The sequence below is a fragment of the Mustelus asterias genome, chromosome 20 (genome assembly GCF_964213995.1).
Source record: "Mustelus asterias chromosome 20, sMusAst1.hap1.1, whole genome shotgun sequence".
NCBI lineage: Eukaryota > Metazoa > Chordata > Chondrichthyes > Carcharhiniformes > Triakidae > Mustelus > Mustelus asterias.
The window spans coordinates 17348281-17370535 of record NC_135820.1 but is presented as its reverse complement, the minus strand read 5'-3'; the positions used below and the strand labels follow the sequence as shown (position 1 = coordinate 17370535).

Here is a 22255-nt window from a genome sequence, read left to right as displayed (position 1 = left end):
CCACTTCATCTGGCAGCTCATTCCACACTCCCACCACTCTCTGTGTGAAGAAGTCCCCCCTAATATTCCCTTTAAACTTTTCCCCCTTCACCCTTAACCCATGTCCTCTAGTTTTTTTCTCCCGTAGCCTCAGTGGAAAAAGCCTGCTTGCATTCACTCTATCTATACCCATCATAATTTTATACACCTCTATCAAATCTCCCCTCATTCTTCTACGCTCCAGGGAATAAAGTCCTAATCTATTCAACCTTTCTCTGTAACTCAGTTTTTCAAGTCCTGGCAACATCCTTGTAAGCCTTCCAATCCCCTTACCAATTAAGTAAGGGCGGCATGGTAGCACAGTGGTTAGCATTGCTGCTTCACAGCTCCAGGGACCTGGGTTCGATTCTCGGCTTGGGTCACTGTCTGTGTGGAGTTTGCACATTCTCCTCATGTCTGCGTGGGTTTCCTCCGGGTGCTCCGGTTTCCTCCCACAGTCCAAAGATGTGCGGGTTAGGTTGATTGGCCATGCTAAAATTGCCCCTTAGTGTCCTGGGATGCGTAGATTAGAGGGATTAGCGGGTAAAATATGTAGGGATATGGGGGTAGGGCCTGGGTGGGATTGTGGTCGGTGCAGACTCGATGGGCCGAATGGCCTCTTTTTGTACTGTAGGGTTTCTATGATTTCTAAGTACCGATCTATCTCTGCCTTAAATATACTCAATGACTTGACCTCCACAGCCTTCTGTGGCAATGAATTCCACAGATTCACCACCCTCTGGCTGAAGAAATTCCCCCTCATCTCAGTTCTAAAGGGTCATCCCTTTATTCTGAGGATGTGTCCTCGGATCTTAGTCTCTCCTACTAATGGAAACATCTTCCCCATATCCATTCTATCCAGGCCTTTCATTATTCTGTAAGTTTCAATGAGATTTCCCCCTCATCCTGCTCTACTCCATCGAGTACAGACCCAGAGTCCTCAAGCATTCCTTATTCATCAAGCTTTTCATTCCTGGGATCATTCTCGTGAATCTCCTCTGGACTCTCTCCAAGGCCAGCGCATCCCTCCTTAGATAAGGGGCCCAAAATTCTTGCAATATTCTAAATTTGTTCTCACCAGAGCCTTATAAAGCCTTAGCAGTACATCCTGCTTTTGTATTCTAGTCCTCTCGAGATGAATGCTAACGTTACATTTAATTTCCTATGTCAATGAGTAATAGGCTTTAACTAAATTATCAGTAATCCTGATACTTTAATGACTCTAGTTCCCCTCCTCAGAGGAATGTTGGTCCTGAAATGAAACATGCCTAGGATTGTTGAGTAACACTAGGCATTCATTTATATCATGCAGAATAGGACCAGCAGTGGACTATTTGCCCCCTGGAGCCTGTCTTGTTATTCAGTAAGGTCATAGCTGATGTCATGCTGGTACAGGCATGAAAATATAATCTTTAATGCTATATTTTTAAAAATGGAAACCAAAAAGCTGCTTAATATGTCATGTGACTTGACAGTATGCAGCTCCAGGTAGATCTAAAACTCAAGCAGGGTGGGCTGCAGGGTGGCACAGTGGTCAGCACTGCTGCCTCACAGCACCAGGAACCCGAGCTCGATTCAAGCCTCAGGACACTGTATGGAGTCTGCAAGTTCTCCCCACGTCTGCGTGGATTTCCACCAGGTGCTCCCACTGTCAGGTTAGAATCATAGAATCCTACAGTGCAGAATGAGGCCATTCAGTCCATCGAGTCTGCACCAACAACAATCCCACCCAGGCTCTATCCCCATAACCCCATGCATTTAGCCTAACTAGTCCTCCTGATACTAAGGGGCAATTTAGCATAGCCAATCCACTTAACCCACTCACATCTTTGGATTGTGGGAGGAAACCGGAGCACCCGGAGGAAACCCATGCAGACACGGGGAGAACGTGCGAACTCCACACAGAGAGTGACCCAAGCCAGGAATCGAACCCGGGTCCCTGACGCTGTGAGGCAGCAGTGCTAACCACTGTGCCACTGTGCCGTCAGGTGGATTGGCCATGATAAATTGCCCCTTAATGTCCAAGATGTTGCAGGTTAGGCAGATTAACCATGAGCAATGCATGGGGTTACAGTGTGGGATTGGGCCTAGGTGGGATGCTCTTTTGGAGGATTGGTGCAGACTCGATGGGCCTAATAGCCCCTTCTGCACTGAAGGGATTTTATGATTCTAAATACCTAATTACATGTGGAAATCAATAGCCACTTGTAAAAGTCACACATTCCTTTTATTAAGGATGAACCTTCAACAGAATGGACCATGGACAATAGGAACATTGAAACTCAATGGGTCTTGGGTAAATATGAAATGAATCTCTTCAACTGTTGATTGTATTGTGAAGGCTCCTCATCTCAAACGGAAAAATATTCCCTGTCTGAAATTCTCAGGGCGTAAAAAGTCACTACACCGGGTGTTTGCCAGTCTAATACACCACAGTATTTGGAAAAGGAATTCGGACTTGTCACAGGCCACATGGGTAGGGCAGCCTGGAATTCTACCTGCTTCTACTCTTTTGTTCCTAACATATGAATAAAATGCCTTAGGATTCTCCTTAATCCTGTCTGCCAAGAACATTTCGTAACCTCTTTTTGCCCTTCTAACTCCCCGTTTGAGTTCTTTCCTACTCTCTCTGTATTCCTCCAGAGCTGCATCTGTTTTCAGTTGCCTGGACCTAATGTACGCCTCTCTTTTCTTTTTGATCAGATCCTCAATTTCCCTGGTTATCCATGGCTCTCGAATAATACCTTTCCTATCCTTCCTATTTACAGGCACATGCCTGTCCTGCAGCCTTATCAACTGTTCCTTAAAAGACTCCCACATGCCAGATGTGGACTTATCCCCGAACAGCCTCTCCCAATCAACGGTCACCAATTCCTGCCTAATCCAGCTATAGTTAGCCTTCCCCCAATTTAGCACCCTACCCTTAGGACAACACTCGTCCTTGTCCATTACTATCCTAAAGTTAACAGAGTTGTGGTCACTATTTGTCACATGTTCCCCTACCGAAACTTTGACGACCTGACCGGGCTCATTTCCCAGAACTAGATCCAGTATAGCCCCCTCTCTAGTTGGGCTATCTATATACTGTTCCAAAGAACCTTCCAGTATGCATTTTACAATCTCACACATTTAAACACTTTGATCAGGAACAATACACACATAAACACTATGGGGACACTGATTTGATTGTGGTCAAAATTCTAATTTCCAATCTGCCCCTCATCCTGAAACTCCCTTGTAGATAAAAAAAATCGGTCCATCTCAGTTTTGAATATGTTCAATGAATCAGCCTCCACTGCTTTGTGTGCAAGAGAATTTAAAAGACTAATGACCCTCTGACAGAGGATATTCCTCCTCATCTGCATCTTAAATGGGAGATTCTTTATTCAGAAACTGTGTCTCCGGTTATAGATCCCACACAAAGGCACATACTGATATCAACTCCTTGATTCTCAAATTAGCTCCTCAGTGTCTTATATTGAGCCCTTAATGACAACTTCCAGTCCCTCAGTATCTGATATCAGTCCCTCAGTATCTGATATCAGTCCCTCAGTGTCTGATATTGGTCCCAGTGTCTGATATTGAACCCTCAGTGTGTGATATGTGTCTCAGTGTGTGATATGGGCGTCAGTGTGTGATGTAGATCTCAATGTGTGATATGGGTCTTTGTGTGTGATATGGGTCTTAGTGTGTGATATGGGTCTTAGTGTGTGATATAGGTCTGTGTCTGATATAGGTGTCAGTGTGTAATATAGGTGTCAGTGTGTAATATGGGGGTCTCAGTGTGTGATATCAGTCCCTCAGTGTGTGATATGGGTCTCAGTGTGTGATATCAGTCCCTCAGTGTGTTAAATGGGGGATTCAGTGTGTATCGACCTTAGTGTGTGATATGGGTCTCAGTGTGTGATATGGGTCTCAGTGTGTGATATGGGTCCCTTATTGTGTGATATGGATCTTAGTGTATGATATAGGTCTCAGTGCGTGATATGGTTCTCAGTGCGTGATTTGGGTCTCAGTGTGTGATATAGGTTTCAGTGTGTGATATGGGTTTTAGTGTGTGTGATATGGGTCTCAGTGTCTGATATAGGTCTCAGTGTGTAATATGGGTCTCAGTCTGTGACATCAGTCCCTCAGTTTGTGATATGGGTCTCAGTGCATGATGTGGATCTCAGTGTGATATCAGTCCCTCAGTGTGTGATGTCAGTGCCTTAGTGTGTGTGATATAGGGGATTCAGTGTGTGATATGGGTCTCAGTGTGTGATATGGGTCTCAGTGTGTGATATCATTCCCTGAGTGTGTGACATTGGTCTCAGTGTGTAATATCAGTCCCTTAGTGTGTGAAATTGGCCTCAGTGTGTGCTAGCGGTCCCTCAGTGTGTGATATGGGTCTCAGTGTGTGATATGAGTCTCAGTGTGTGATATCATTCCCTCAGTGTATGATATGGGTCTCAGTGTGTGATATCATTCCCTCAGTGTGTGATATGGGTCTCAGCGTGTGATATCATTCCCTCGGTGTGTGATATGCGTCTCGGTGTGTGATATCATTCCCTCAGTGTGTGATATGGGTCTCAGTGTGATATCATTCCCTCAGTGTGTGATATGGGTCTCAGTGTGTGATATCATTCCCTCAGTGTGTGATATGGGTCTCAGTGTGTGCTAGCAGTCCCCCAGTGTGTGATATGGGTCTCAGTGTGTGTTAGCAGTCCCTCAGTGTGTGATATGGGTCTCAGTGTGATATCATTCCCTCAGTGTGTGATATGGGTCTCAGTGTGTGATATCATTCCCTCAGTGTGTGATATGGGTCTCAGTGTGTGCTAGCAGTCCCCCAGTGTGTGATATGGGTCTCAGTGTGTGTTAGCAGTCCCTCAGTGTGTGATATGGGTCTCAGTGTGTGATATCATTCCCTCAGTGTGTGATATGGGTCTCAGTGTGTGCTAGCAGTCCCCCAGTGTGTGATATGGGTCTCAGTGTGTGTTAGCAGTCCCTCAGTGTGTGATATGGGTCTCAGTGTGTGATATCATTCCCTCAGTGTGTGATATGAGTCTCGGTGTGTGATATCATTCCCTCTGTGAAAAACAGATGGGAATGTTGCTTCTGCAGAAAAATCACAAGACTGACCCATAGAGTGTGTGAATGTAATAAGATCAGACAAACAAAAGATGTGGTTAACGGTTAACTTATGGAATTAGAAAAATCGCTGACAACTGCAGCTAGCACACACACAAGAAGCTTGCACAAGAATAGATAATCAAATAAGGCATAAAACAAACACGAGTAAGGGGTAAAAGGATTAGAAGAGTGGAAGTAAACAAGGGCAGACCGAGGATAGGCTTCTTCAAATGACAATATAACCTAATCATGGAAGGGAGAGGCGTGGAGAGACTCAAAACTGCTGTATAAAAATGAGCTGAGTATGTTTGCTGGGTGTGCCTACTTATCGGACACCCGCTCTTGCAAGAACATTTGAATAAACTACTGCTTCAGAATTTGACTCGAGAAAAATTAGTAAAGAGTGAGGCCTGTTTCTCACACCTCAGTGTGTGATATGGGTCTCGCTGTGTGATATGGATCTCAGTGTGTGATATCATTCCCTCAGTGTGTGATATGGGTCTCAGTGTGATATCATTCCCTCAGTGTGTGATATGGGTCTCAGTGTGTGATATCATTCCCTCAGTGTGTGATATGGATCTCAGTGTGTGATATCATTCCCTCAGTGTGTGATATGGATCTCAGTGTGTGATATCATTCCCTCAGTGTGTGATATGGGTCTCAGTGTGATATCATTCCCTCAGTGTGTGATATGGGTCTCAGTGTGATATCATTCCCTCAGTGTGTGATATGGGTCTTCGTGCCGCGTTGTTTACTGGGAGTGCTCTTTGACCCGGAAGTGGGAACTGTTTCCGGTCGGGCCCTGGCCGTTTCCATAGAGATGAGGCCTCGTCCTGTCCCCGCTCCGGCTCCGGGCATCCTGCTGTTGGCCGCAGCCGGTGCGCTCCTGGCCGGCCCGGTGCGGCCGGCGGAGTCTCTGCAGTGTCCCCAGCGGGACCGCTTCCAGGAGGAGCTGGTGCTGAAGCCGCTCACCTCCGGGGACCTGGCGGCAGATTTCCAGTTCCGCACCCGCTGGGATGTCGAGCTGGGCCGGGAGGAGAGGAGCCGCAACCGGGGTGAGTGTGGGGGAGTGAGGAGAGGGAGACGGGGGGAGTGAGGAGAGGGAGACGGGGGGAGTGAGGAGAGGGGAGGGGGGGGGTAGTGAGGAGAGGGAGGGGGGGTAGTGAGGAGAGGGAGGGGGGGTAGTGAGGAGAGGGAGGGGGGGGGGTAGTGAGGAGAGGGAGGGGGGGGGTAGTGAGGAGAGGGAGGGGGGGGGTAGTGAGGAGAGGGAGGGGGGGTAGTGAGGAGAGGGAGGGGGGGTAGTGAGGAGAGGGAGGGGGGTAGTGAGGAGAGGGAGGGGGGGTAGGGGGGGGTAGTGAGGAGAGGGAGGGGGGGGGTAGTGAGGAGAGGGGGGGTGGTGAGGAGAGGGAGAGGGGGGGTGGTGAGGAGAGGGAGAGGGGGGGTGGTGAGGAGAGGGAGAGGGGGGGTGGTGAGGAGAGGGAGAGGGGGGGTGGTGAGGAGAGGGAGAGGGGGGGTGGTGAGGAGAGGGAGAGGGGGGGTGGTGAGGAGAGGGAGAGGGGGGGTGGTGAGGAGAGGGAGAGGGGGGGTGGTGAGGAGAGGGAGAGGGGGGTGGTGAGGAGAGGGAGAGGGGGGGTGGTGAGGAGAGGGAGAGGGGGGGTGGTGAGGAGAGGGAGAGGGGGGGTGGTGAGGAGAGGGAGAGGGGGGGTGGTGAGGAGAGGGAGAGGGGGGGTGGTGAGGAGAGGGAGAGGGGGGGTGGTGAGGAGAGGGAGAGGGGGGGTGGTGAGGAGAGGGAGAGGGGGGGTGGTGAGGAGAGGGAGAGGGGGGGTGGTGAGGAGAGGGAGAGGGGGGGTGGTGAGGAGAGGGGAGAGGGGGGGGTGGTGAGGAGAGGGAGAGGGGGGGTGGTGAGGAGAGGGAGAGGGGGGGTGGTGAGGAGAGGGAGAGGGGGGGTGGTGAGGAGAGGGAGAGGGGGGGTGGTGAGGAGAGGGAGAGGGGGGGTGGTGAGGAGAGGGAGAGGGGCGGTGGTGAGGAGAGGGAGAGGGGGGGGTGGTGAGGAGAGGGAGAGGGGGGGGGTGGTGAGGAGAGGGAGAGGGGGGGTGGTGAGGAGAGGGAGAGGGGGGTGGTGAGGAGAGGGAGAGGGGGGGTGGTGGAGGAGAGGGAGAGGGGGGGTGGTGAGGAGAGGGAGAGGGTGGTGGTGAGGAGAGGGAGAGGGGGGGTGGTGAGGAGAGGGAGAGGGGGGGTGGTGAGGAGAGGGAGAGGGGGGGTGGTGGAGGAGAGGGAGAGGGGGGGTGGTGAGGAGAGGGAGAGGGGGGGGTGGTGAGGAGAGGGAGAGGGGGGGTGGTGAGGAGAGGGAGAGGGGGGGGTGGTGAGGAGAGGGAGAGGGCGTCGGGGTGGTGAGGAGAGGGAGAGGGGGGGGTGGTGAGGAGAGGGAGAGGGGGGGTGGTGAGGAGAGGGAGAGGGGGGGGGTGGTGAGGAGAGGAGAGGGGGGGGTGGTGAGGAGAGGGAGAGGGGGGGTGGTGAGGAGAGGGAGAGGGGGGGTGGTGAGGAGAGGGAGAGGGGGGGGGGGGTGGTGAGGAGAGGGAGAGGGGGGGTGGTGAGGAGAGGAGAGGGGGGGGGTGGTGAGGAGAGGGAGAGGGGGGGTGGTGAGGAGAGGGAGAGGGGGGGTGGTGAGGAGAGGGAGAGGGGGGGTGGTGAGGAGAGGGAGAGGGGGGGTGGTGAGGAGAGGAGGAGAGGGGGGGGTGGTGAGGAGAGGGAGAGGGGGGCGGGTGGTGAGGAGAGGGAGAGGGGGGGGTGGTGAGGAGAGGGAGAGGGGGGGGTGGTGAGGAGAGGGAGAGGGGGGGGTGGTGAGGAGAGGGAGAGGGGGGGTGGTGAGGAGAGGGAGAGGGGGGGTGGTGAGGAGAGGGGAGACGAGTCCTGGGGGGTGAAGTCGGGAGGGGGGGGGAGAAGTCGGGAGGGGGGGGGGTGAAGTCGGGAGGGGGTGGGGTGACGGGTGAAGTCGGGAGGGGGGGGGACGGGTGCACCGGGTGGGGGGGGGGGGGTGACGGGTGCAGTGGATCGGGGGGGGGGTGACGGGTGCAGTGGGTCGGGGGGGGGGGGGGTGACGGGTGCAGTGGGTCGGGGGGGCGGTGACGGGTGCAGTGGGTCGGGGGGGGGGGGTGACGGGTGCAGTGGGTCGGGGGGGCGGTGACGGGTGCAGTGGGTTCTGGGGGGGTTGACGGGTGCAGTGGGTCGTGGGGGGGGTGACGGGTGCAGTGGGTCGTGGGGGGGGGGGGTGACGGGTGCAGTGGGTCGGGGGGGCGGTGACGGGTGCAGTGGGTCGGGGGCCGGTGACGGGTGCAGTGGGTCGTGGGGGGGGGTGACGGGTGCAGTGGGTCGGGGGGGGTGACCGGTGCAGTGGGTCGGGGGGGCGGTGACGGGTGCAGTGGGTCGGGGGGGCGGTGACGGGTGCAAAGGGTCGGGGGGGGGCGGTGACGGGTGCAGTGGGTCGTGGGGGTGGTGACGGGTGCAGTGGGTCGTGGGGGGGTGACGGGTGCAGTGGGTCGTGGGGGTGGGTGACGGGTGCAGTGGGTCGGGGGGGGGTGACGGGTGCAGTGGGTCGGGGGTGGCGGTGACGGGTGCAGTGGGTCGGGGGGGCGGTGACGGGTGCAGTGGGTCGGGGGGGGCGGTGGACGGGTGCAGTGGGTCGGGGGGGGTGACGGGTGCAGTGGGTCGGGGGGGGCGGTGACGGGTGCAGTGGGTCGGGGGGGGCGGTGACGGGTGCAGTGGGTCGGGGGGGGGTGACGGGTGCAGTGGGTCGGGGGGGGGCGGTGACGGGTGCAGTGGGTCGGGGGGGCGGTGACGGGTGCAGTGGGTCGGGGGGGCGGTGACGGGTGCAGTGGGTCGGGGGGGGCGGTGACGGGTGCAGTGGGTGGGGGGGGGGCGGTGACGGGTGCAGTGGGTCGGGGGGGTGACGGGTGCAGTGGGTGGGGGGGCGGTGACGGGTGCAGTGGGTCGGGGGGGCGGTGACGGGTGCAGTGGGTCGGGGGGGCGATGACGGGTGCAGTGGGTCGGGGGGGCGGTGACGGGTGCAGTGGGTCGGGGGGGCGGTGACGGGTGCAGTGGGTCGGGGGGGCGATGACGGGTGCAGTGGGTCGGGGGGGCGGTGACGGGTGCAGTGGGTCGGGGGGGGCGGGTGACGGGTGCAGTGGGTCGGGGGGGCGGGTGACGGGTGCAGTGGGTCGGGGGGGGGCGGTGACGGGTGCAGTGGGTCGGGGGGGTTGACGGGTTCACGCAGTTGTGGGTGACTGCTTCTTAAAACTGCAGTTTTAAGTTTCATTCGAGTAGATGAGTAGAGATGGGGTAGCACAGCGGTTGGCACTGCTGCTTCATAGCTCCAGGGACCTGGGAACGATTCCCGGCTTGGGTCTCTGTCTGTGTGGAGTTTGCACATTCTTCCTGTGTCTGCGTGGGTTTCCTCCGGGTGTTCCAGTTTCCTCCCACAGTCTAAAGATGTGCGGGTTAGGTTGATTGGCCATGCTAAAATTGCCCCTTAGTGTCCTGTGATGCATAGGTTAGAGGGATTAGTGGGTAAATATGTGGGGGTAGGGCTTAGGTGGGATTGTGGTCGGTGCAGACTCGATGGGCCAGATGGCCTCTTTCTGCACTGTCGGGTTTCTATGATCCTATGATTAAATAAGTAGATTTTGCCATAAAGCTGGAAAGTGAGTTGGAGATGTGTAAGGTGGGGACCCCAGATCCTGGGATCTTGGCAACTGATGGCCAGTAGTGAACATTTAAAATTAGAGATGTCCAAGTGGCCAGAATTAGACGTGCGCTGATAACTTGGAGGATGGTGGAGACTCCAGTGATATAGAGAGAAGGCTTTGAAAAAGGAATTATAAATTTTATTGCTCTAAACTTGAGCATTCTTCAGCCAGATAACAGTGGCATGTTGTACTTTTGGTTATAATTGTTACTGCTACTAAGTGTTTGTACACAAGGAGCATATTCATCCATCAGCGTGATCGTGTAATTTTTCACCCTCCCTGTGGGGTTCTGATGATCCGTGTTTGAGGTGCCGAACTGCATTGTTGTGGAGTGGGAATTTGCGTAACTGATGTTAATGTCCAATTTTTCTCTACAGTCTCTCACTACAGGCTCTTTCCAAAGTCACTGGGACAAGTAATCTCCAAGTTCTCTGTTCGCGAGCTACACCTCTCCTTCACTCATGGTTTCTGGAGGAGGGGAGGGTGGGGCCAGCCTTTCCTCCAGGCCCCACCTGGAGCCGAGCTCTGGGTCTGGTTCCAACCGTCAGTCTCAGAGTGAGTCTTTCACTACTTCCTCCTCCTCAGACGTTTTTGTGATAACATATTAAACCTCATTGGTCTGGACACAGCTGCTGATAGGTTGTTCCATTATAAGTTCCTACGTCCATATTTTTGATTGGAGCTGCCTATGTAAACTTATCATGCTTTAATTACACCCTCCCTCCCTCCCTCCCTCCCTCCCTCCCTCTTTCTTGAATTGGTGTTACATTTGCAGGTGGGAGAGACAAAATGGGGAAACTACAGGCAACTTAGCCTGAAATCAGTTGTTGGGTAAATGCTGGAATCTTATTGAGGAAGTTGTAACAGGACACTTAAGAAATCATAATATATTTAGGCATCGTCAACTTAGAAATAGAAATCATCATAGAAACCCTACAGTACAGAAAGAGGCCATTCGGCCCATCGAGTCTGCACCGACTCCCAGGCCCTACCCCCATATCCCTACATATTTACCCACTAATCCCTCTAACCTACGCATCTCAGGACACTAACGGGCAATTTTTAGCATGGCCAATCAACCTAACCCGCACATCTTTGGACTGATTTGATTTTATAACTTTTTAAAATTTTATAATTTTTTTTAATAACTTGATTTGTTATTGCTAAAGCTTTTTGAGGACTTACTTTGCAGGACAGATAAAGGGGAATCAGTAGATTTGATTTATTATTGTCACATGTATTAACATACAGTGAAAAGTATTGTTTTTTGCGCGCTATACAGACAAAGCATACTGTTCAGAGAGAAGGAAATGAGAGAGTGCAGAATGTAGTGTTACAGTCATAACTAGGGTGTAGAGAAAGATCAACTTAATGCAAGGTAAGTCCATTCAAAAGTCTGATGGCAGCAGGGAAGAAGCTGTTCTTGAGTCGGTTGGTACTTGACCTCTGACTTTTGTATCTTTTTCCCGACGGAAGAAGGTGGAAGAGAAAATGTCCGGGTGCGTGGGGTCCTTAATTTTGCTGGCTGCTTTGCCGAGGCAGCAGGAAGTGTAGACAGAGTCAATGGTTGGGAGGCTGGTTTGCGTGATGGATTGGGCTACATTCATGACCTTTTGTAGTTCCTTGCGATCTTGGGCAGAGCAGGAGCCATACCAAGCTGTGATACAACCAGAAAGAATGCTTTCTATGTTGCATCTGTAAAAGTTGGTGAGAGTCATAACTGACATGCCAAATTTCCTTAATCTTCTGAGAGAGTAAGGCGTTGGTGGGCTTTCTTAACTATAGTGTCAGCATGGGGGGACCAGGACAGGTTGTTGGTGATCTGGACACCTAAAAACATGAAGCTCTCGACCCTTTCTACTTCGTCCCCATTGATGTAGACAGGGACATGTTCTCCTTTACGCTTCCTGAAGTCGATGACAATCTCCTTTGTTTTGTTGACATTGAGGGAGAGATTATTGTTGCCGCACCAGTTCACCAGATTCTCTATCTCATTCCTGTACTCTGTGTATATGTGCACTCTGTAGATGTGTATAGTATAGATGTCAGCATATGAGTCAACCTTAGAACCCTTGAAAAATCCCTCCAAAAGCAGAAGTTGGCTTAAATGCTGAGCATGAAGGTGAGCCTCTGAAGTGATTGTGGGTCATTGCCAACTTTATCATTAGCCACATGAGATTTGCTCTGTGTGGGCATGTTTTAAATTTCTGTGCAGCTTCATAGCACAACCGTTATCTTCTGCTGGATTCTTTGCACCCAGATATAAGGTAAAACATTCATTGTTTTCCTTTATTCTTCCATGGGATGTGGGCAATGCTGGCAAGGTCAGCATTTGTTACCCATCCCTAATTGCCCATCGACTGAGTGGCAGCTTGACCACTTCAGAGGGGCAGTTAAGAGTCGATCACATTGCTGTGGTTTTGGAGTCGCATGTAGACCAGACCGGGTAAGGACGGCAGATTTCCTTCCCTAAAGGACATTAGTGAACCAGGTGGGTTTTTACAAGAATCGATGATAGTTTCATGGTCACCATTACTGAGTCTAGCTTTTAAATCCAGATTTATTAATTAAATGAAAATTCCACCAGCTTCTTTGATGGGATTTGAACCCATGTCCCCGGAGCAGTAGCCTGGGCCTCTGGATCACTAGTCCAGAAACATCAGTAAGACTTTGCCATCTTCCTTGGGGTGAAAAATTGAGACTGATTACTAATGTAAATATGTGGTTTGTGGCTGAAAATGATTTTGTGATGCTGAAAGAATGGGGTTGTTTTATACACTGGGTTGACTTGTGGCATTTGGACTTTCCAAAAACATTTGATAAAGTGTGACGTGAAAGGTTACTGCGCAAGATCAGAGCTCAGGATTGGGGTAATATATTGTATGCATAGAGAATTGGTTAAAGAATAGAAAACAGTGGGAGTAAACAGGTAACTTTGTGGTTGGGAGACTGTTACTCATGGAGTATTGCAAAAATCAATGCTGGGGCCTCGGCTATTTACAATCTGTGTTGATGACTTTGATATGTTACACTCAGCATATTTAGGTTTCCTGATATGAAGCGAGCTGGGAAAGTAAGCTGTAAGGTGGGCATAAGGAGTGTGCAAAGGAATATAGACATTACACGAGTGGGCAAAAATCTGACAGGTGAAGTATAATGTGGGGAAATGTGAGGTAGGGGGAATAGCAAAACAGACCATTTTTCAAATGTTGGTGTTTATTTTGGGTATAAGCAACACAAAGCTAGTGTGCAGTTGCAGCAAGTAACTTGGAAAACAAACGACAGGTTAGATTTTATTGGGAGGAAGTTGGAGTATGAAAGTAAGAAAGAGTTGCTGCAGTTATCCAGAGTTTTGGCAAGACCACACCGGGATTACTGTGTACAGCTTTGGTTTCGTAACTCAGGAAGGATATACTCCACATTAAGAGTTCTGTGGACACTCAATCTGCAAATATGTTTAAGGCCAAGATCAGTCTGCTGTTAGATACTGTCATGGTGTTTTAGTTCTAACCAGTTTCTATATTGTTAATCTCTTTTGTTCGTATCAAAGTGAATGTTGCAGAACACTGGATGAATCACTGGGTCACACAGAAGCTTTCACCTCTGGGTAATGGTTTTTGAATTTAGTTTGGACTGATGGAATGAGGGTTGGCACCCTCTGGTGGCTGTAGGAGTGCAATACAAACTCAATTATGTTCGCTCCTTTATGGGCATGAGCCTGTACCACAAAGCTGGCCGTGATTTGATTCCTGCTCCAACATGGTGGATTTGGCTATATAATGAATGTGGTTGTATGAAGTGGTGTGTTACTGTTAATGAGGCAGTATTTCACTGTGTGTCATCACTACCTTGTAATTAGATACGAGGTAAAGTGAGACTGCTGATTTTGTCTCTTATCTGTTTAGCTTTGATTGCCATGTCACTTCATGAGCATTGACTGTATGACTTTAACTCAGATAAACCTTTCCTTCACAGTGTTGATACCACTTGGAAGGAGCTGACTAATGTTCTGTCTGGTCTGTTCTGCGCATCTCTTAACTTCATTGACTCAACAAACACTGTTACTCCAACAGCTTCTTTCAAACCTCTTGGCATCATTAATGGTAAGCACTACATCATACAGCTGGTGTGTGTTTGTGTAAAAATATTCCTTGGGGTTGGGGTGGGTGTTTGCGATCCTTTTGACAGAGTCCCTGCCTCTAGACTAGAAGCTCCAGGTTCAAGTCCACTTTAGGACTTGCTGGCCACAGAAGCTGTCTTCATAACGTGGCCAAACCTGTAAATCCTTCAAATAGGCAGTAAGAGCAAGAGAGTTTCCTGGGTCAACCATACTGCAGAAGACAAAGGCAAACTACTGCAGTACTTTGTCAAGCATAATAGTGGACTAATTGAATGAAAATTCATGGTCACCAATAGAAGTATTGTTGTGTCTGCTGTACTTTGGTAAAATAGTCACAGCCTGACTCTACCAGTAGTGAATCAGGATGCTTTCACCTCCCAGTGTGCAGTATAATATCTGTGCTTTCATGGTTATTCATGCATGATATTGAAAATATCCAGACAAGTAAACTGGTTGAAGAGCTGGATGCACCGAACATTCAAACAACCATGTGTAAGGTAAAGGACACTTGCTGTAGTCGTTCTATCTGCTTTGTATCTTATACCATACATTGGTGACAAGGTATCTCACCCCATATATATTTTCCCATAGAAACGGACCATAAGTTCCTCCGATATGCAGCACTGCCAAGAGAGATTGTTTGCACTGAAAATCTTACCCCATGGAAAAAGCTCCTACCTTGTGGATCGAAGGTAAAACGCACAAGAGAGAAAGTGATAAATACCATTAACTATAAGATCCAGGACTAACGAAGATTAGAAATAAATCGAATAAACAATAACTAATGGGTGTTAATATACTGTGGTAAAAGTAGTGCAGAACATTTTGAAGTGAATTTATTTACTATGCCAAAGCAAAGGAAAGAATTAGAATCATCTGTAGGAGTTGCAGTAAATACCAGTGCACAGTGTATACTGGTGACCATGTGGTCTTGCATGAATTGTGGTGCCGTTGGTAACCAGAGGGTGAATGGAGTAAGCAAGTTGCCAGGTCTAAATTGGAATACGTGTGTTTGACTTGTTGACACTCGACATTGGGGAACTGTGGTATTCAGGCTCTGGAGAGGGTGGAATTGGTTGTTGACCAAGGTTGAGAGTAGAGATGAGCATTTTGGGAGGGATGGAGGCTGGGGGAGTCTCAAGAGTTTGTCAGGAGATTGAGGCTCACGGGACTGTTGCAGTTATTTTAATAGATATATGAAGGTTAACAAATGTCACCTTCAACAGTTTCCCTTTATTCAGAGCTCCATCCCATTGATCAGAGCATTGTCAAATATCCCTCCTCATTGGTCTGCAGCCTTGCAAATTAAATCTGATTGTATTGTGTGGAATATAATTAGTAGATACTTACCGACAAAAAATGGTAAAATGACGCAAAGCTAACTCAAAAACTAAGTATGACACTCATAGGTAGAGATTTTATATGTTGAGTAAATTAGGTCTACAGAATGGTTTGGTATTGGGAATGATAGGAGTTGTGATAAATGCAAAGTGTGATACCTGATGTGTGAGATGAGTGTTAGGTGCATAGTATATTTAACTTTTGCAAAGTGTATTAGGTGTTATGATTTTATGTAAGGATATATTTAGCTTTTACAGTTCTATTTTCCACTCTTTTATTTCTTATGCCTGCTCTATGTAATGAGGTGCTCTGTGTTGTAGGCAGGGTTGGCAGTACTGCTGAAAGCTGAACGATTGTTTCACACCAGTTACCACTCGCAAGCTGTCCACGTCAGACCTGTTTGCAGGGTGAGTGTTGATCACTGGATTGCACAGCACAACCCGGAGTCTTTGTGTATGATACTTAAACACAATGCTTTTGCAAACATCCAACCTTTCAAAGTGGCTCATGTTGCTGTCATCCAAAGTATTCTATTCTGGTGCTTCTTCAAGAGGTATGTCGTAGTGAGGAAATGTTATAAGGCATGGGGCCATGGAGATTTACAGCAGAGAAAGTCACATGGCCCAATGTATTTCTGCTAAATATTCAAAGGAGAGTAAAATCGAAGGATGGTTCAGCACTCAGCCCAACACGTCTGTTCTGGCTCACTGCATGAGTAACTCAGTTCCATTCATAGAGTCAGAGGTTTACAGCATGGAAATAGGCCCTTCGGCCCAACCTGTCCATGCCGCTCTTTTTTTTAAACCCCGAAGCTAGTCCCAATTGCCTGCATTTGGCCCATATTCCTCTATAGCCAGCTTATCCATGTAACTGTCTAAATGCTTTTTAAAACACAAAATTCTACCTGTCTTTACTACTACTTCTGGCAGCTTGTTCCAGACACTCACCACCCTCTGTGTGAATAAATTGCCCCTCTCGACACTTTCGTATCTCTCCCATCACCCTAAACCTATGCCCTCTAGTTTTAGACTTCCCTACCTTTGAGAAAATATATTGACTAGATGATTTATGCCCCTCATTATTTTATAGACCTTTATAAGATCACCCCTCAGCCTTCTACGCTCCAGAGGAAAAGAGTCCCAGTCTATCCAGCCTCTCCTTACAACTCAAACCATCAAGTCCCGATACCATCTTAGTAAATCTTTTCTGCACTCTTTCTAGTTTAATATCCTTTCTATAATAGGGTGACCAGAACTGTACACAGTATTCCAAGTATGGCCTTACCAATGTCTTGTACAACTTCAACAAGACGTCCCAACTCCTGTATTCAATGTTCTGACCAATGAAACCAAGCATGCTGAATGCATTCTTCATCACTCTGTCCACCTGTGACTCCACTTTCAAGGAGCTATGAACATGTACCCCTGGATCTCTCCCCAGCGCCCTACCATTAACTGAGTAAGTCCTGCCCTGGTTCAATCTACCAAAATGCATTACCTCACATTTAGCTAAATTAAACTCCATCTGCCATTCGTCAGCCCACTGGCCCAATTGATCAAGATCCCGTTGCAATCCAAGATAACTTTCTTCACTGTCCACTATACCACCATTCTTGGTGTCATCTGCAAACTTACTAACCATGCCTCCTATATTCTCATCCAAATCATTAATATAAATGACAAATAACAGTGGACCGAGCACTGATCCCTGAGGCACACCACTGGTCACAGGCCTCCAGTTTGAAAAACAACCCTCTACAACCACCCTCTAGTTTCTGTCATCAAGCCAATTTTGTATCCATTTAGATACCTCACCCTGGATCCTGTGATATTTATATGCAACAACCTACCATGCGGTACCTTGTCAAAGGCCTTGCTAAAGTCCATGTAGACAACATCAACTGCACTGTCCTCATCTACCTTCTTGGTTACCCATTCAAAAAACTCAATCAAATTTGTGAGACATGATTTTCCACTCTCAAAGCCATGCTGACTCCCTAATCAGTCCTTGCGTCTCTAAATGCCTATAGATCCTGTGTCTCAAAATACCTTCGAACAACTTACCCACCACAGATGTGAGGCTCACTGGCCTGTAGTTCCCAGGCTTTTCCCTGCAGCCCTTCTTAAACAAAGGCATAACATTTGCCATCCTCCAATCTTCAGGCACCTCATCTGTGACTATCGATGATTCAAATATCTCTGCCAGGGGACCCGCAATTTCCTCCCTAGCGTCCCACAATGTCCTGGGATACACTTCATCAGGTCCCGGGGATTTATCTACCTTGATGCACTTTAAGACTTCCAGCACCACCTTCTCTGTTATAAGTACACTCCTCAAGACATCACTATTTATTTCCCCAAGTTCCCTAACGTCCATGCTTTTCTCAACAGTAAATACTGATGAGAAATATTCATTTAGGATCTCACCCATCTCTTGTGGATCCGCACATAGATCACCTTGTTGATCCTTAAGAGGCTCTACTCTCTCCCTTGTTATTCTGCATTCCTCTGCACTTTCACCTTAACTCTGCAAATATTTCCTCTTGAGGCTCTTACCCAATTCTCTTTTAAAAGTCACGATTGAATTTGCATGTACCAATTGTTCCTTCCTCCTCCTTCACCTTTCATAGAATCTCAACAGTGCAGAAGGGGACCATTTGGCCCATCAAGTTTCATAGAATCATAGAAATCATAGAAACCCTACAGTGCAGAAGGAGGCCATTTGGCCCATCGAGTCTGCACCGACCACAATCCCACCCAGGCCCTACCCCCACATATTTACCCGCTAATCCCTCTAACCTACACATCTCAGGATTCTAAGGGGCAATTTTTAACCTGGCCAATCAACCTAACCCGCACATCTTTGGACTGTGGGAGGAAATCGGAGCACCCGGAGGAAACCCATGCAGACACGAGGAGAATGTGCAAACTCCACACAGACAGTGACCCGAGCCGGGAATCGAACCCGGGACCCTGGAGCTGTGAAGCAGCAGTGCTAACCACTGTGCTACCGTGCCGCCCACCTACTCTCCGACAGAGTATCTTACCAAGGTCCTATCCCAGTAACCCCACGTATTTACCCCGCTAATCCCTCTAACCTGCACATCGTGGGGTACAAGGGGCAATTTAGCATGGCCAATCCACCTAACCTGCACATCTTTGGACTGTGGGAGGAAACCGGAGCACCCGGAAGAAACCCACGCAGACACGGGGAGAGCGTGCAAACTCTACACACATAGTCACCCAAAGCCAGAATTGAACCCGGGCCTCTGGTGCTGTGAGGGAGCAGTGCTAACCACTGTGCCACCATGTTTTACAACATCAGCAATCATGACTCTCCAACTTCCATGGTCTTTCATGTCGGCCAACGTCTTGGTGTTGTTTTCAAACCTTGTATCTGTTAAGCTTCTTAAACTGCTGGTGTATTTACACCCTCTTGCTGAGCTGCCCTCAATTTTGCCTGTTACTTCCAGACATTCTTGTTCGTCATGCCTGAACAATGGTAATTCTCGCTTGGTGATCATTTGTAAAAGTCCTTTTAGAGTACCTGCTTTCCTCAAAATTTCCTTGGGAATCATTCATTCATCAATCTCTCAGGCAGTGCATTCCAGATTCTAATCACTTGCTGTATATAAGTTTTCCCTCAAGTCTCTATTGGTTCTTTTGCTAATCATTTTAAATTTGTGTCCTCTGGTTCTTGACCCTTCCAGTTTGTCTCTATCTTCTCTGTGTAGACCCTTCACATTTTTGAACACCTCTGTAATATCTCCTTTAAGGATAGCAGCCCTAGCTTCACCAATGTACCCATGTAACTGAAGTCCATCATTCCTGGAACCATTCTTTCTTGATCTCTAAAGCCGTCACATCTTTCCAAAAGTGCAGAGCCTAAAATTGGATGCATTCTTCCATTTGTGGTTGAACCAATGTTCACTGTAACTTTCCTTGCTTTTGTGCTCCATTCCTGTATTTACAAAATCCAGGATCCCTGAATGCCTTATTGACTAGTTTCTTAACCCTGCCCGACCACATGCAATGGTTCATACGCATAAAACTGCAGGTTCCTGCACCCCTTTAGAATGGTACTATTTATTTTATATTGGTATTTCCTTATTCTTCCTGCCAAAGTGTACCATTTTGCACCATTTTCCTTACATTTCATAACGTGTCATCTGAAAAGTTTGAAATTGTCTGTGTATGCCATTGTTATATCAAGAAAAGTTGTGGTCCTCATACCGAGCCCTGGGGACACCAGTGGATACCTTCCTCCAGACCAAAAGCAACCATTCACCACTATCCTCTGTTTCTTGTCACTCAGCCACTTCATATACATGCTGGCTCTGACCCTTCTGTTCCATGGGCTTCAACGATTTTGGAAAGTCAAATATGTGGCAAATTTAAAAATATTTTGGAAGTTCATGTGCACCACATCAACTCTCTGTTCCCTCATCAAAAAACTCAATCATGTTGGTTAAATGAGATTTGCCTTTAATAAATCCATGCTAGCTTTCATTGATTAACCCATATTTGTCCAGGTGACTGTTAATTTTGTCTTGGTTTATCATTTCCAAAGGTTTTCCCTTAACTGAGGTTAAACAGCCTGTAATTTAAGGGGGGCGATGGCCTAGTGATACTATCACTAGATTATTAATCCAGAAATTCAGCTGATGTTCTGGGGACCCGGGTTCGAATCCCATCACGGCAGATGGTGGAATTTGAATTCAATAAAAAAAAATCTGGATGATCACGAAACCATTGTCGATTGTCAGAAAAACCCATCTGGTTCGCTAATGTCCTTTTAGAGAAGGAAATCTGCCGTCCTTACCTGATCTGGCCTACATGTGACTCCAGAGCCACAGGCAATGTGGTTGACTCTCAACTGCCCTCTGAAAAGGCCAAGCCAAGGGCAACTTGGGATACGCAAAACATCTGAGAACTAATATAAAAAAAACACTCTGGGCTTATTCTTACAACCCCTTTTGAACAGGGGTGCAACATTTGCAGTTCTCCAGTCCTCTGGCACCACCCCGTGTCTATGGAGGATGGGAAGATTATGACCAGCATCCCTAAAATTTCCATCCCCAGCATCTGGTCCTGTTGACATAAACCTTTCTGTACAGCCAGCCATTCTAACACTTAATCAATTTTTGGACCATCCAATATTTCAACTTCCTCCTCTTTTGCCGTGACTTTGCCAGCATATTCTTCCTTGTTAAAGACAGTGCCTCATCCATGTCCTCTGTCTCCACGAGTCGATTGCCTTTTAGTTCCTAATCAGCCCTCACCTTTCTACACTGTGACTGTCAATATGCCTATAGAAGACTTTTGAATTCCCTTTTATGCTAACTGCGGGTTTTTTCTCATACTTTATCCTTATCTTCTGATTTCCTGTTTCATCTTCCCTCTGAACTTTCTATATTCAGCCTGATTCTCACCTGTGTTATCAACCTGACATTTGTCATATGCCTGCTTTTTCTGCTTTATTTTACTTGCGTTCTCTTTCGTTATCCTGGGAGCTGTGGCTTTGGTGGCCCTTGAAGGAATTTACCTTGATCGTACTCGAACTATCTTTGCCAGTCTCTGATCCCAGTTTATCCGGACCTGACTCATTCTTACCCCATTGAAGTTGGCTTTCTCCCAGTTAAGTATTTTTACTCGGGATTGTCTCTTGTCCTTTTCCATAGACAACCTAAGCCTTATGATACTGCAATTACTGACCCTAATGTTTGCCTACTGACCCTTGACTTACTTCACCCACTTCATTCTCAAGAACCAAGTCTAGCAATGTCTTTTTTCTCATTGTGCTAGAAGTATACTGAGCTAGAAAATTCTCCTAAACACATTTCATAAACACTTCCTAGTCTCTGCTGTTCACATTATTACTGCCCCAGTCTATATTAGAATAATTAAGGCCAACTCTCTAATTTCCCAGCAGATTTGCTCCTCTATATTTTTTCTGCTGTTTGGTGGCCAAAAGGGTAAATGCAATTGTGTATTATTACCGAACCAAAGAGATTCTCCTCTTGATACTTCTAAGACATCCCCTCTCCAGCATTGTGAAGATCACCCTCCTTCTTTCTTTCCTTCCCAGTCTTTCTTGAACACCTCCTATCTTGGAATATTTAGCACCTACTCTTTTTTGAGCCAGGCCATCAAATTCCCAGGAGGGCTATCTCCATCAGCAGCTCACTAACCTTATTTACCACACTACGTGCATTTGTAGTATACATGCACTGTAAATCAAATTTAGACCTTACTGTATTCCTTCTACCCCCTTGTCTAACTCCTTGTAATACCTTACAAGTAGAGTGCTCACTTCAGAGGTGTTTACAATGCTCTCCTTTCTTCCCCTGCCTCTATCCCTTCCTGTGCTCCAAATACGAATAGTTGAACAAGGAGGAGGGATAGGCTATTCGGCCCATCGAACCTGCTCTGCCATTTAATAAGATCATGGCTGATCTGATAGTAACCTCAAATCTCTTCCTGACTACCGCCGATAATCTTTCACCCTCTTGCTTAGCAAGAATCTATCTACCTCTGCCTTTAGAATATTCAAAGTCTCTGCTCCCACCACCTTTTCAGAAAGAGAGTTCCGAAGACTCACGACCCTCAGAGAAAAGAAATTACTTCACGTTTTAAATGTACAACCTTGTATTTTTAAACAGTGTCCCCTAGTTCTAAATTCTCCCACAAGAGGAAACATCCTCTCCACATCCACCCTGTCAATATCACTCAGGATCTTATGTTAAAATCAAGTCCCTTCTTACTCTTCTAAACCTCAGCGGATACAAGCCTGTCCAACCTTTTCTCATAAGACAACTTGCCCATTGCAGGTATTTATCTAATTCTCCCTTAGCAAGTTTCTCTGGGCTGCATTCCAAGTTCCACCACTGTAGTTACCGGATAATAATGTGGAATTGTCCTTGGAC

The 22255-nt window shown here is 48.1% G+C and overlaps 1 protein-coding gene across 1 annotated transcript in view; it reads left to right on the top strand.

The window, feature by feature from the left end:
* The first annotated feature begins 5772 nt into the window (after nucleotides 1-5772).
* Nucleotides 5773-22255, top strand: part of pigt (phosphatidylinositol glycan anchor biosynthesis, class T) — a 38039-nt gene continuing 21556 nt past the window's right edge. Inside the window, exons 1-5 of the mRNA XM_078236294.1 lie at nucleotides 5773-6182; nucleotides 10247-10424; nucleotides 13845-13972; nucleotides 14581-14681; nucleotides 15651-15737. Of these exons, the coding sequence (XP_078092420.1) occupies nucleotides 5819-6182; nucleotides 10247-10424; nucleotides 13845-13972; nucleotides 14581-14681; nucleotides 15651-15737 (858 nt within the window). The 5' untranslated portion in view covers nucleotides 5773-5818. The remainder of the gene's footprint in view (nucleotides 6183-10246; nucleotides 10425-13844; nucleotides 13973-14580; nucleotides 14682-15650; nucleotides 15738-22255) is intronic.